The sequence below is a fragment of the Vidua macroura genome, chromosome 1 (genome assembly GCF_024509145.1).
Source record: "Vidua macroura isolate BioBank_ID:100142 chromosome 1, ASM2450914v1, whole genome shotgun sequence".
NCBI classification, from domain to species: domain Eukaryota; kingdom Metazoa; phylum Chordata; class Aves; order Passeriformes; family Viduidae; genus Vidua; species Vidua macroura.
In genome coordinates, this window is record NC_071571.1 from 28,329,764 (window position 1) to 28,345,110 (window position 15,347).

At 35.6% G+C, this 15,347-nt stretch overlaps 1 protein-coding gene across 2 annotated transcripts in view; it reads right to left on the minus strand.

Annotated features, from left to right (window-relative positions):
* Positions 1-15,347, minus strand: part of DGKB (diacylglycerol kinase beta) — a 337,132-nt gene that overhangs the window by 10,818 nt on the left and 310,967 nt on the right. For both annotated transcript variants that reach the window (XM_053989200.1, XM_053989191.1), the window contains 2 exons: positions 4,055-4,175; positions 1,645-1,705 (listed from right to left, as the gene is read on the minus strand). In XM_053989200.1, the coding sequence (XP_053845175.1) occupies positions 1,645-1,705; positions 4,055-4,175 (182 nt within the window). The remainder of the gene's footprint in view (positions 1-1,644; positions 1,706-4,054; positions 4,176-15,347) is intronic.

Here is a 15,347-nt window from a genome sequence, read left to right on the forward strand (position 1 = left end):
AAGAATAGGTTCCTCAGAAGAGTATTTGCCATTTTTATCCCCTTTAAAACTGGACAGCAGTAATTATCAGTAGTAATTTACTGTTTCCTCAGAGCAGTAATTGAAATGTAAGAACTCTCTTTTTTTCCAGGTTTGTTTTCATGTGCACAGGCAGCTTCTGCTAGCATTATCAACCAGATAGCAGGGATTCTGCACAGACCAAGCATCAGGACAAAAAAAAAAAAAAAAAAAAAAAAAATAGCACATGTTATTGCCAGCAACCTTCCATAAGTTCTCTTCTGTAATCTGGCAAATGAAAAATTCCATGAAAAAGTAACTGCTGGGCTCAGAACTGTTGCTCTGCACTGAGCCACCCTCGTAGAAAAGGTAAAGATGATATCTCTTAACTCCAAAAGGTTTTCTCCAACAAATCTTATAAAATCCCCAGTGTTCTGCCTTCACACAGTAAGTGTTCATATGGTTCTCCTCACATTGCAGAATCTTGAGCACTTCCCTAAAGAATGAGAATTCAGCATCCTTCACACCATCCAGCTGTACACAATGGTGTATCTGGTGAAAATGAACTACCACAACCCTCTTCTGCCATCCTAACCCATATATTATCAATTGCACACCTGATATTGTTATCCTGAACATTGCCCCTTTTATTTTTTTGTGTAACTTTTAATTCTACCAGACACATAAAGCTCATGAAAGGAATTCAGTACCCTTTTTTTGAAAATTGCTCCCATTTGTAGTGGGATTTCTTCCTTATCACAATACTATTTTGTCATATTTACAAGCTGCAAGGCTACAGCAATTAATCTACTTAAAAGCACAGGTCGTCTTTAGGGAACCAATATTAGTAGAACTGTATATTAAAATACATTACTAAGATTACACAGGACAATAAAGAACTTGGATTTCTTCAGCCTCCTCTCTGAAAGCTTGGTTAGCATCTATAATTTATTGAAGAGAGATCAAAATGGAGAGCTCTTACAGATATACCTTTTCTTGCATTGTCTCTAAAGAAACTTGTTTGAGAAAGCTCCTATGCTATCCTAGATTATCCTAACCTATGCAGATTGATGTTTGTGTGCCCTCAATTCATATGTGTGGGTACTGAAACAAGAAACTAATGAATTTCTTTTATTTACCCCTTAAACTGTAATGACTTAAAAAAAAAAAAAATTAGTCCTACTGTATAATTCAAGCAAAACAGTTAAGACTTCAGCTTTAATTAAAACTTCTTGATATGAACTCTGAAAAACACAAAAGAAAAGCTTCCTAAAATTTTAAGACTAATATTAGTTACTTTCTACATTTTAGCATCAAGATTGAATTTTCCTCAGCAATTGAGACCCTAAATCTGATACACCATCATAAATAAATGGTCATATTAGGTAAAGGGATAATGAGATTGCACTCTTCAAGTATTTTCCATACTTCTGAAATAGATGTCTTTTTATTCCACTCTAACCTGTGTTTGAATTCAGAATGCTAAACTGAAAATGCAGGGGGTACTAAAGTATATAAAAACAGTTTTTGAAGATGTTATTTAAGTAAATTGAGTTAATACTGATGAAAATGGTTGTCTTCTAAACAAAAGAGAAATATTTCTACCATTGAAAAAGAAGAGGAAGAAAAACAATCAGTTGCAGTTACCGTGCAAGGAGTTTGCATCCAAGGTTCTCCATCTATCTGCATAGGCAGAGATTTGCTGGTCCTAAAGGTAAAAATTTCATAATATAAGAAAAAGAAATTAGAAAAAAATGATAAATGAATTATTAAAAAGGCACATATGTGATGGCATACAGATATAACCCTTATTCACCCCTAAACTCCTATGAAATTTCCAGTATGACTCAATATGCTTACTAATGTAACACAGTCAACTTAAAAAGCTTAGTCTGATTTTCAACACACAAAGCAAAAACATGGCAAATATTAATGAATCTTGCTAGTAATACACTACTCTTTCATGGAAGAAGAGTCTGTAATTTGTGAAATAATGAGTGAATGACACAATAACTTCAGGAACAAACCTTATTAACAGAAAAGACAAACAAATTTGTGCTGTTTTTTATAATTTAGATTGTACTAGTATATATATATTATACTACTGTAAAGGAAATAAGAAATAAATTTTAGGTCTATCATCATCACTTACTAGAATCACTATGTCTGAGTTAGACAGAACACTCAAAGAGAATGAAGTTTGCACTATATTCAGAGCGCTTAACATGCCATGTCATAAATTTAAATTGTTAGCAAAGGGGCACTGATCTCAACAGAAAGATACAGACAGTATTCCCTCTCTAGTTCTGGGTGTCACATTAAGAAAAGTGTAGCAAAATGAGAACAGAAATAAAAATGTATTACATTTTTTGGTCTTTTTTTTTTGCATTATAATAGTTTGCACACAAGACTATTGGAAATAGTGTGGAGTGGATACATCTAATAATAGAAAAATTAGTGACTCATGTTGGTCAATGGAAATTCTGGTTTGGATGTTTTTTGAAAACAAGCTAACATTTCATGGAATTATCCACTGTCACCTCTTGCATCCTGGGTTTGGGTTCAGATTAGGGGTTCTGATCTTTGTTAGTTTGCCAGTTCTGTGTACCCTTGTGCATCCCCCGTGTTTCCCCCCCCACCACTGTGGCTAGCTCCAGGCTGCCTGCCATTGGAGTTTCCCCCTGTCACTCTTGTAACCACTCCCTGCCAGCTCCTGAGGATTCTGTGCCCATCATCCCATTCCCACGATCCCACTCGCCCTGAAGGCCCGTGTCCGCCCCTGCTGTGTTCCCATTGGTCTCTGTAGTACACGTCACTGCCACAGTGTCTGTATTCATTGGGTGGGAGGACTCCCCGTCCTCCCTGTCCCACCCCTATATCATCCTGCTCTCCCCTGGTCCCGGCGCTATATTCGTCCACACGAGGTTGGGAGCGGGCTGCGGCTTCTCCATCGCTGTTCTCGCAGCCAATAAAGCATCCAGCCGCCACGCAGACGGATTTGGATGAATTCCCTGCCTCTTTTTTTCCTCCCTAGCGCCAACGGCAAAGCGCAGCCAGCAGCCCACCCCGGAGCGTGGCAGCGGAAGTGCCTGGGAATTGCAGCAAGCCCCGGCCTGGATGAGAAGCCAAGACGCCCAAGCTGGGCACTTGAGAGCTGACCGGGGCTGAGAAAAGTAACGCACTGCTGCTGTCACCTATGGCCATAAATGGAGGAAGGGAAGACTGTTTAATGATCACTTTATAGTTCAGAAGAGTTCCTACTTATTTTTTATTGTTGCTCTTCTGTTTTAGGCTCATAGTTGTAAATCTTATGGGTTTAATAAATTCTGGAAAATTCTTCCTGAGGAATTATTCACTGAAAGAGAGACGGACAATTCTTTTTCAGTCCTTATTTAATCCAAAAGATAGAATAATTACTTTTTCCTTGTGCTCTAATTCAAGTTTACTCTACTGTGAATGTTCTTATCTTAGAAATGATAAAACACAATGAAATTAGAGTACTCCACCATCATTGACTCACACATACCAACAGATTTAATAATAGTGGCTTGTCAGAATTCAGTAAATAACAAATAAATTAAAAACAGAGCACTTTGACTTCCACAGATCAAAAAGTGCTTTACAATTACTAATTACACACTACTATTCCCTGGTGTGGTATGCATTATAAATGGGTTAAAATGTGACAAAGTAATGCTAAATTACTTTTGGCTTGAAATTGCATGGAGTGTATGTCAACAATAAACCCCAAGATGTTCATGCCTCATTCCTTCTGCTCCAAATGCTTGACAATATTTCTTCATTGGACAAAATGGCACTTGAATACAACACGTAAGGATTGAATGTAAACACTCTCTTTTTAGTTTTTGACGCATTTAAAGAAAGGAAGATGTATGGGCATAGAATGTGGATGGAATAAATTCATTTCACATACAAAAATGATACTTTACAAGAAATAATAATTATAATTATGACTGTTAAACTACAAAAGAAAGTCAATACATAAAACTCTTCAGTTCCACTACAACACTGCAGTGTGAATTAAAGCTGCTGATACCTGATGACAACAGATGAGCACTGGGCAAGCCGTCTTCCAGCACTTTTCAGACCTGTGTATATCTGTCCCATCTCCATGGCTCCTTCCAGACCCACCACTTCCATAAGCTGGTCACTTAGATCTGCAAAAGTTGAAAAAAATCCACATTTTGTCTTGACAGCATTTTGAAAACAGTCATATTGACCAATGAGCACTGTCAGAAGACAAGCTGATAATAAAAGATGTGGAGTATAGAACTGGCTAAAATTATTATTCCTAAGGAGAATTACAGATTGAAGTTGGACACAACTGGGCCCTGCTGTCACATTATTTTACAATACCCTAACCAAAATTATTCTGAAATAGAATAATTATATCCATTGTTTATTTTAATACATGGATACTAAAGAAATAATTTAATTATATGAGAAAATTGAAGACATTGCTTTATTTTGGTTACCTGACACACAAAGAATGAGATGTTTACAGTGCAGAAATTTATGCTTTTTTATGTTTTTAACAGATATTTAAAATCTGCAAAGAAAAAGTCAGTGCTCCACACCCTATTGGATCCTCTTCTATACAGTACTTTCCAGACAATGTGTACAACTCTAATTCAGCCTTTATGTGCATGCATTGTCATTATGAGATGTTCTTATTTTTTGCATTGGATCAGTGTCTTAATTAGTACACAGATGCAATGCAAAAAGGCAGAAAAATACCTTAATTATCCACCTAGCCTTCCAACTTTCTCATGCCTGTTTGCACTCAGTTATATAATTTCTGTTTCACACTTGTTTTTTACTAAATAGTACTTCAGCATTAAACTTCAAAAGCTATTTAAATACATATTAGTTTACTTGACTCCAAGGAGTAAGGAAAAATTCTGTGTACAATTTCAGGTACAAACAGATACCAAAATAGTAATAAGCAGTCTGCTTTGAGAAGCAACCAAGCAAGGTAACAAAATATTATCCAGAATCAGCTGGGGTGTTTTGCATGAAATGTTTTATATTCTCCTGCATGAATACATGGTGCCAAGACCAAAAGGACAAGAAAAAGAAATATTTCTTTTCTAGCTGTATAATATGTGTATTTTATATATTGGCTGTTAACGTCAACGTTTCCAAAAGGTGCTTTGTTCAGTGAAGCAAAGCATTGAGATAAAATGTTAGCGTCTATCATCACGCTGAAAAAACCAAAGAGACCACATTAGTCTGTGTATTTTAAACCCCTCAGCCCTTAATGAAGGTAAAATTTCATGCTAAAAATCGTATCTATGAGGCTATTCCAAAGTTTCAACGGGAGCGTTTTCTGATCACCTCTTTGTGCTTTCAATGAAGATAATTAACTGAAAGAAGTACTGTGATGAGGGAAAAAATATTAAAAGCAAACAGGATTTATGACCTGGATTATTCTGTTTCCAGCAGAAAATCTGATACTATCCAAAGCCTTCATTTTTCTTCTTATACTTTCTTAATATTTTCTACTTTATTCATTTTCTCATCACAGTGAAATCAGGTCCATAAAATAGTAATGAAGAAAAAAACCCCAACAATATTCTTGCCCATTAAGGGAAAATATAAAATGGTCAAAAGTTTAAAATGTACAATATGATTAATTCTAACTATATATTTTTATCGCTTGCATCCGTGTACCATATTTAAGCCCAATTTTGTATGTCTGGCTTTTCATTACATTTTTTTTTTCTTAAAATGTTTCCCATAAGTAACTAACATTTAAACTTAAGTGAGATTTAAACAAATGCTGCTTTTCTTGGTAGCCACAGAGACTTAACTGGGAAAGAACTACTCATTTTCAAAAATTTATGCATTATAAAAGCACATAGAACATTTTACATGTACTAAATCATTAAAATGTTTAGCCAAAGAAAACATCAAATTCCTATTCACTGGGCCATTAGAAAATTATTATTTTTTAAATGGAAGAATAATTAAGAACAGATTTTTATTTCTGACAGCTCAGGCAATATGTGCAGTATTCTGAATAGTGACATTTTCAGGGATATATATTTGATGCATCATTTTTCAGGAGCTGTGAGATTAGTGCCAGTAGCAGCAAAGTAACTAAGGGCCAAATCCTGCCCTTTGATCTGTAGTGCACTTCTCATTAAATGTGGTATATTAAACTTTGGAAGATGGAACTGAACAATACTCTCATCTACCAAAAAAGTGAAGCCCTTTCAAAAACTTCATATTTGCAGTGGCATATTCCCAAAGTGGAGTTATTTTAGGCCAAATATGAATATTTTTAGAATCAAGCTTAAATTAGACATAACTTTCCTTCAGAAGCAGTAAAAACTAAACCAAATGTAACATGCAATTATTGACTGCATTAGTTCACACTCCTGCCCTTGCTGATATATTTGACCTGATGCTTTTGCATAGTCATATCCATTTCAACAAATCCTTGAGATATATTGATAAAAACTCAAGTGAGAAGTGGAAAAGGGAGTGTGTCTATTTTAGTCCCACTTTTCAATGATGTCACATAGCTATAGGTACACTGGTTGATTATAAAGGATCAAGACATAAACAACAGGATGATATTTCTTCTTAAAAGGTCTCCACCAAAGACTTTGAAAGAGACTAAGGAAGGTCTGTTAAAGGAGATCTGATCTTCTATTAAATTAACAGATAGGAAAGGGGAAGTCATTCTTCATTCTGGTGGAAGTTTATCACTGATTTTTCAGAAAGATCAGGGCCTCTGTACTGCTCAACATGCACCCCAAAATAATCTGGAGATAGAAGTAGACAGTGAGTAATGAAGATTCAACAAAGGAAAAACAAAACCCAATTATAAAAAAAGTTTAGGAATTTTACAGTACTGAGTAATGGGGCTTTGCAAAGGCAGTAAGTTCAATATATGTAACTTAAGGTCCATAAGGAGAAAGAGCACTCACTACAGATATGTATACTGTTATATACATAATATATATAACATTTGGAAATAAATATGGTGTGTGTGTCTCCATGTGTATATGCTTATTTTGCTGGACTGTAATTGATACTGTCATGCTGGAATGAACACTGTGGAGTTACTATGGCAAGTTTTTATAATATCAGCTCAATGCTCAATTTATGTTCATAAAATACTGCAATTGGTACATCCATAAGGTATGGAATTTGTAGTTCCAGTTCACTCAGCAATGCAGAGAAAGAAAAATAACTGGAAATGACAGATGAACAAATGTGGTAACAAATATGGAGCAACTTCTGTATGAAAATAAATTAGACTAGTAGCCTTCAGGAAGTAAGGAGATGAATGGAGGAAAGATGACAAAATACTAAGTGCAATGGAGTAGGTGAAGACAGTAATGTAATTCAGTATTTTTCAAATGCAAGAACCGAGTTTTATAGTACTTCTAGACAAGCAGGAAATCCTTTTTACGTAACGTCTTGTTAGGCCATGAGGCCACACTAAACTGAAATTACTTAAATCAAAAATGATACATATTCGGTAGGATATCTTAACAGAAAAGAATCACTGGAAGTTTGCTCTCTTACAATTTATTTCTAATATAGGTTGGTGTTAGAGGTCAGATACTGAGCTACACAAACTTCGTTGATCTAGTATCACTATTCTTGCTGACTTCTTATACATCTTATAAACTGTAGTGGAGAATAATGAATGCTGCCGTTCACTAAACATCATTTTTCACTTAAAACAGTTTATAATGTGGACTTTTCTGTGACATGTATCTGTATTGCGTTTGAGACCTCATTGTGAAAGTTATTCTTTTCGATCCTCATATTAAGTTGTGCATCTGTGTCTCTACCAACTATAAAGCAAAACATATTTCTCTTTTTAGGGACATATTTCTTTCTTGTGTTTCTTCTGCATCCCACAGATTTTATTCTAAAGAGAAACAATTGGTGATTGTAATGATAAAATTCTCTAATGCATGTTTCACTAGTTTTAGAAAGTTTAGGTTTAGGAAACTAAAGGTTAGATTTTCAAGAAGAATGTCACAGCTAACAGTGAACAAAAGCAACTATCAGATACTGAGCAGTTTTTCTTTCTAAGCAGTTCATTTAGTTGCCTAAAGGAGAGCTGAGGTCTCATAGGTAAGCTATCACAGAGAGCATCTCAGTCCATTAGGAAAGTGTTTTCTGACTGGTGCCTTGGGGTTCCCCAGTCGGTTTGTTCTACTTTGAGCTCTGTGAAAGAGACGAAGGCTCTCGCTTGTTTTCTATGTGAATGAGCCATTAGAGTGTGTGGGAATGTTTTCACAGCACCATGCCTCTCCTGCCTCTTCCACAAACCAAAGTACTTCACGTGTCTCCTCATATTAGTCCCGTCAGTAAACAAAGCCAGCTCTCCCAGGGGAGCACTGCTGTCAGCAGCATGCAGAGGGGCATCTGACCCCTCGCACTCATTCCTGATGGGGAGATAAAGTCACTAGGGAGCTGACTGCCCATTTCTTCCCATAAGGCAGCAGCACAAGAGAACTTCAAACAGAAACTTGCACAAGTGGCAGACAAAACACTATATGTGACTATAAGCCCTTTACAGCCCTTCCCAAGGCACGAAGAAACACACTTGGAGACTTTAAAGTTTCATAATGAGTTTACGTTATCCATTATCTTGGCATTAGCTGAATGCTTCAATATTCAGAGTGAACACACAAGAGAAAAACACATTTGGAATTCATCTATGAAGATAAAGCAAGGAAAGCAAAATGGGCTAGGGGGTGGGTGTGAAGAAACATGGTGTGATTAGAAAAACTGATTTACATAGAGAAGTTTCCCTCTGTAATGGAACTGGTTTTGATATCCAATCTATCTTTACAATATATAAATATTGCTGTCCTGGCAAGAGATTGAATGACTCTATTATAACTTGGGGTTACTGCACTCACTCAGGCACATTTGCATAAAAACACTGTTGGTCAGTGGTAAATCTGTCTGTGGCAGCAGTTTGTCTTTGAAGAGAAGGGGCTCCATAGCTTACTAAATGTAATCAAACACTAGTAATCATCACTCTGGAAATTTTTTTGTTCCAGTTAAAATACTGGATAAGAATTTGAAAGCTGGTATGATGCCAGAGGATCCTTGAAAAACTCCCAAGCTCAGTGCTCTGCACCACATGAATGCTTCAGTATCTTCCTAGAACACAGCATGTATTAAATCTCCAGTTACCCATTATGCAGGAATGTGAGGTCGCTTCCATATGCAGTGATAGGGACTGTTGTAAAAAAATGCTAGAAATGTGTTTACTGTCATAATATTTTCCTGATTTCAAATGAACACCTTTTTTCTAAATTCCTGGTTACAAAAAAATTAGTAAATCCTGTGCAATCTGTACATCCTGGGTTTTGTTGTGTCTTCCTTTAGAGAAGCTACCTGAAGTAACATTTGCCTCTACATTCGTAATTGTTTATATCACAGTTGTATCTCAAGGCCTAGATGATGTCAATGCTCTGTTTTGTTACTGATTCGCAGACATATACAAAAGACAGCTCTCCTATCCAAGAATTTATAGACAAATAAAACAGACAAAGCATTGGGGAAAAAATAATATTATTATGTCCATTTTACCAAGTGAAAATTGTACACAGACATGTTTAGGTCCTGGAATATATTTGTTCACATATTCAGCTGAATATAATCTGTGTAGACCCAGAAGAGTCATAATATTATTTCTACCACATAAAGTTAAGCACAAGAGTTTTCAGAACTGACCTGGACAAGATCACATGTGAAGTTTGGAGCAGACACAGGAAATAAATCAGCAAATCCTGAATTTTAACATTCTGTTATCAAAAGTCTGCTCTCCCACTTAATGTTGACTTCAAGGATATATATCAAGTCCTATATCTATGGTATGTGACTCTGTGTTGAGTATTTTGTGTTGCTGAATTTGCTTGTAAATATTAAAATCTCAGGTGGATCCATACATCTATTTCATGCCAGTATTGGTTCATGCCAGCTTTATTTTTGTCTTCATATTTTGTTTTCCTGATATTAAAACAAAACAAAACAAAACAAGCTAAACCTTCTTCTTAGTGTGAAGGAAGATTTATCACTGATGTAATTCTCACCCTGGAGAGATACTCAGATATGGTGATAATAAATTAGGCAGATATTTTATGTACATAAGAACACACAAAAATGCAAACACATTTTATACCTCTGTGGACATACACAAATGATATATATTACCTACATTTAAGCGTATGTGAGAAATTCAGTAGACTTTTGCTCCACCATCAGAATTGATGGTGCACTTAATAGCCCTAATGGGATAATGGGGTAAGATGCAAAAGTGCTAGTTTTGTCACTTAAAATGAATGCAATCAATAAAATCCTCTCTGTGTTGAATTTAGTGGCATAATTCTTACTGATTTCAGTGGAACTCGAATTTCACCCAGTATCTTATCTTGCACCAGTCTAGCACACAGGCTTTATCCTCAGATGGAATCATTTAACAGACACAGCTCAGCCTACTACTGTGTAATGGATTTTTTTCTGTGCACACAATCATCTCCCAATTCTCATTAATCACAGAATGACGGGTTTCTCCCCCAAAAAATAGAAGGACAAACAAGGAAGAATCAGTCCTTACAATTAAATATTTTATGAAACTTTTTAACATGCACAGAAGACCTTTGTAAAACTTTTCTTAAAGTGAACTTTTTTTTCCCAGCTTAGTAGGGGGAAGGAGATAAGAGTTCTTCATAGAAACTTTTCTGAATAATGGTAAAAGAAGAAAAAAAAAAAAAGTCCAACAAAACCCCAAAACAACCCACCCCAGAGCATTCAAATAAAATGACTTCCACTCAGAAACGATTCCCAAATATCAATGTTCAGATGTTCAAAATTTGAAACAAGGGCTCTCATCTTCCAGTTTGGGAGATCATTATGTATAAGTATTTTATGGCAAAGGTTGGCAGACCAAATGTATTCTTTTTAATGGATTCATGTTTTTAATAGTTTGAGGTACAGTTGCACTGAACATGCTGCCACACCAAAAAGCTCCCCATTATTTTAATCTGTATTCTTTTAAAAGTTATTTGTTCAAAAGGATTTCACTGTGTTACTCTTATACCCCCTTCATCCAAGAGAACAAAAGCCGTTCTATGAAAGGAGTCTAAACTTGGACAAACCGTAAAAAAAAAAAAAAAAGAAAAAGCAAAGTTCCTCTCTGTTTTTATCAAATTTGATTGCTGCAGCTGTTCCCAGTTTCTGTATTTTAAAAATAGCCTTATTCAGTGCCTTGTTGGCTAAAGGCCAGAGTACCATTAGAACATGCTGTACGGAAAACCTCTATTCAGTTACAGATACAGAAATATATTTAAGATCAGTGGGGGTCATCTGCAGCAAACACTTGTATGGGGGAAAATGGAATTTTAATGTGCTTGGACTGCTCGCTACTTTTAACAGATATTTAAGAACTTCAAACCGGATATCTTCCTATTTGTATTGGTACTATTGTATTACTGAGCATCAGGTACGATACAATATGAGCAAGATCATTTCAACTAACAAAAATAGATCTAATTCTCAAATTACTCCTTAGTAGTTCTGGCATTCACTTTAAATGGCTCCTAGTGATACTGGATATTTGATTAGCCTATAAAAATGCCACAAACTAGAAAAGAAAAATACAGTAATATTTATGGAAATGTAGAAATCTGATCAATGAAAACCCACTTTGATTTGTACATTTCTAGGAGAACTACTACCATCACGAAAAATGTTTCCTTTTTGCAGGGTTACAAACAGTATTAACAGCATTATCCCTATATTTATCCACCAAAGAGTTTTTTAGTCATCTGCCAGAAAGAAATGTTCACTCAATTTACGTGAGTATTAAAACTACTTTTGATAAAGGTGGTAGAGTCTTTGGTCCAGGAGTTCAGAAAACCCTAAAGATGATCTTCATTTCTCTTGTTCTTCATGAGAACCAATTCCATTTACTTCCCTTACCATGTTTGCATTACATGGTGCTTGGAGATCACACTATGCAGAGTGGATACCAGTTTTAGCAACAGCATTATTTACATATTAACCAAGAACCTAACTCAGGATAAGTATTCTGAACATCAATGAGATGTCTCATAGATTACTTATCATTTATTATGGGGTAAGATGTCTGCCTTAAAACATTTAAGGTTATGTATTTCTATTGCACCTAGGGAAGAACCTTCAACATGGTAAAGAGATCCAAGGTGCTTGTTTGGATAGGTACTAAGAGGAGAGAAATCATAGCAGTGAAGGCATCAATATAGTCTATTGATCTTGCTGAGACTCCAACTTTTTGGTGGTGGGTTTGCCTCCTAAGTTTCTTTGCCCTCACTCTCAGTACCTGGGTTATTTTAATTAAATAAATACTATAATAATATTTGGATTGCAGTTTCAATTACAATGTTCAGACCCTCTCTTTGTACAGAAGGAGCATCGGACAATTAAGTCAAATCCAGTGAATCTTGGGGCAGATTTGTAACACTTTTGTCCGTCAGACAATCACCCTAAACCTCCTGAAGCCCGCAAAGTTAAAGAAGCTTTGATTTAGTTTCCCACCAAACTAAAAGTATTTGGTGCTGTCTGAGGTGGCCTAGGATCTCCAGGACATTCCCATGAGCTGACAAGCCTGACAAAGGAGCAACAGAAGAAGCAGATGTAAGGATAGCATCTTGAGAGGAACGTTAATGATGTGAAGAAGTTATATATGGAGAAATGAAGAAAGGCTTTGTTTTCTCCTGACAGGGATTCAGAGAAAGAGTTTAAGAGGTCTGGTTTTCTGGAGAAGCATATTTTTCTCTTGTCACCAAGAGGAATTTTGGAAGACAAGTTAGCACACTTGGACAACTTAGGAGTTCTGCTAAATCTACCATTCAAAATTACCATGTGTTGGTTTCTTTGTAGAGGTTAAGGCCCAAAGAAGTGATGTACCCTCTACTTACTCATTGTTTGATGGGCAACAAGTTTGCTTGATAGCTCCAGGACTAAGCTCCACGTATGTGAGCAGATTTTCCCAGGGCTTTTCCTTGCATTTATTCTCTTCTCATTAGTTGTCATTGTAGGACCTGGTCTCTGCTATCTTACCTAGCTACATACAGAGAATTGCCTTTATTTTTCTTCCTATCTGAACTACACACATTGTTCAATATTCAGTATTTTTTTATACCATTACTGGTTTACAAGAAGACATATCTGGGATACACTGAAACCTTTGCTATTGCAGAAAGCAAATGGGAAAGTTACCTCTAATAGTGATGCAAGAAAATGTCTTTGATGTGCTTTACATGGAATGACAATTCAAAGGACCACAAAGAAAGCAAAAATAAATTTCTTATTGTACCTTTCAATATTTTGAATATTAATGACTGATATATAGCTATTTTACAATATCTTTTCTCAACAGTTATTTACAACACATAGAGGAAGAAAAGGTGTTTCCATAACCATGATCAAGTACGGAACAAATCCAAATTTCTTCTCAAGGACAAAAAGACCAAAGTCAGCCACAAGTATCACAGTAGCAAGATCCAAGTTATTTTTAGTGATCTAGTCCTGAACAGTATCTCGCAAAAAAAAAAAAAAAAAACAAAACAAAAAAAAAACAAAAAAAAACACCAAAAAAAACCCCAAAAAACAAACCACCAACTTTATTTCATTCTGAACAAGAGGAGACTACTTACAATCAAAATTTGATCTGTTTATACTGTAAAAAAATTTATTCTGTCACAAATGGATAGCCACAATGTTCAGTTGTAGCACCACTCATGATGTTTCAGGTATCTGAGAAATACTGAAGCCAAGTCCTTGCCCAGAGCTAACTCCTCCCTCAATCCTGTGCTGAAAAGCTCGACTGAAATGTAGAGCCTTACTGAATTTGTCTTTAGAGGGATTAGAAATAGTAAGAAAAATCTATTTTCGAGGACTGTAATGAAAAATAGAAGACCTATAAAACTAACAAAATTATTCTCATCTTATTTTGATTGCCTTTTTTCACTAATTTTTTTCCGAATGATGAAGGATAAGAGAAAGTACATGAGAAACAGATAAGGAGATCAGAGCTGTCTCTGAGACACACTTTTAAAGGACCTTAATGTTGGTGTCTGCCCAACAAACCATTTGAGCATGAATACCCAGTAATATCCAAAGAACCACATGCATGTTTCAAGCATGACTGTTAGGTGCTGTTTATACAGACCTATTGCCATGGTAACTACTTTATGGTACATGCTTTCAGAATACTAATTATAAAGCAATATAAATAAGGTTGTGTACAACAAGCAAGTTCACATTTACATATTTCCAGCATCTGAAAATTCAGCCTTACATGTATAATATGATGAAAAATATTTTTCAAAAGCAATCACACATTATTATAATTCATGCATTGTGATGTTAGCTTTAGTTTCTTTTCCATAACACTACTTTGCACTAGGATCAGCAGCACAAGGGGAATGCAATATACTGAGGGAATTAAAGAAAGAAGAAGGTGCAGGTGCACTAATAAATGGGTGGCCTTTGGAGCACAGTATTTATGTGTGCTATGCCGAGCTAAACAGAAACCTAAATGTTACACATAAGAAGGGGTACAACAAGAACATCTGTGTTGGGGAGCTGAACTGGCATGGCTAACACCTCCAGTGCCAGGTGCAAAGGACATTTCAGTACAGCTTGAGTGATTTTGACTGTTAGCATCTGTATATATGAGATGATCTCTTTTTTTCCCCTCCATATTCCACTGGAGTATTTGTATTATACATCTGGCTTTAGATTCCAGCATAGCAAAAGACAGGTTTCAGCCCTTCAGTTTCTGGATCTTAGCCACAGATCTTTTTTTTTTTTTTTGGTCTTGCTTTTCATAGAAGCGTAACACCAGACTCACTAGCAATTTCTAAATGTATGATTGAGGAAAGAAAGAAAGAACAAACCATTAAAGGAAGAACAGTATCTTTGATCTATTCAAAGTTGATAAAAAATGCCTGTAGAAAAAGTTTTTTCTCTCTAAAATACTAAAGCTGGATTCAAATTTCCAGTTTTAATGTCCATTCTTCTGAGAAATTCTAGACTTTCATCAAAAGTCACATTTTAAAACCAATCCTTACAACAGTATGAAAAATTTTATTTGGAGTGACATACCTGATTCATAGAAATATTGATAATACTTGGTAGAAGACTTAAAATGAATAAATGAAACAGCTGATTAAAATGATTGGTAGGAAATGCAAAACTAGTTACTTGTGATGTATTCATTGAAATCCAAATCTAATAATCTTCGAAATATTTGAGATTCCAACAGAGTCCATTGAGACCATGACCTACTGTATTAAGTG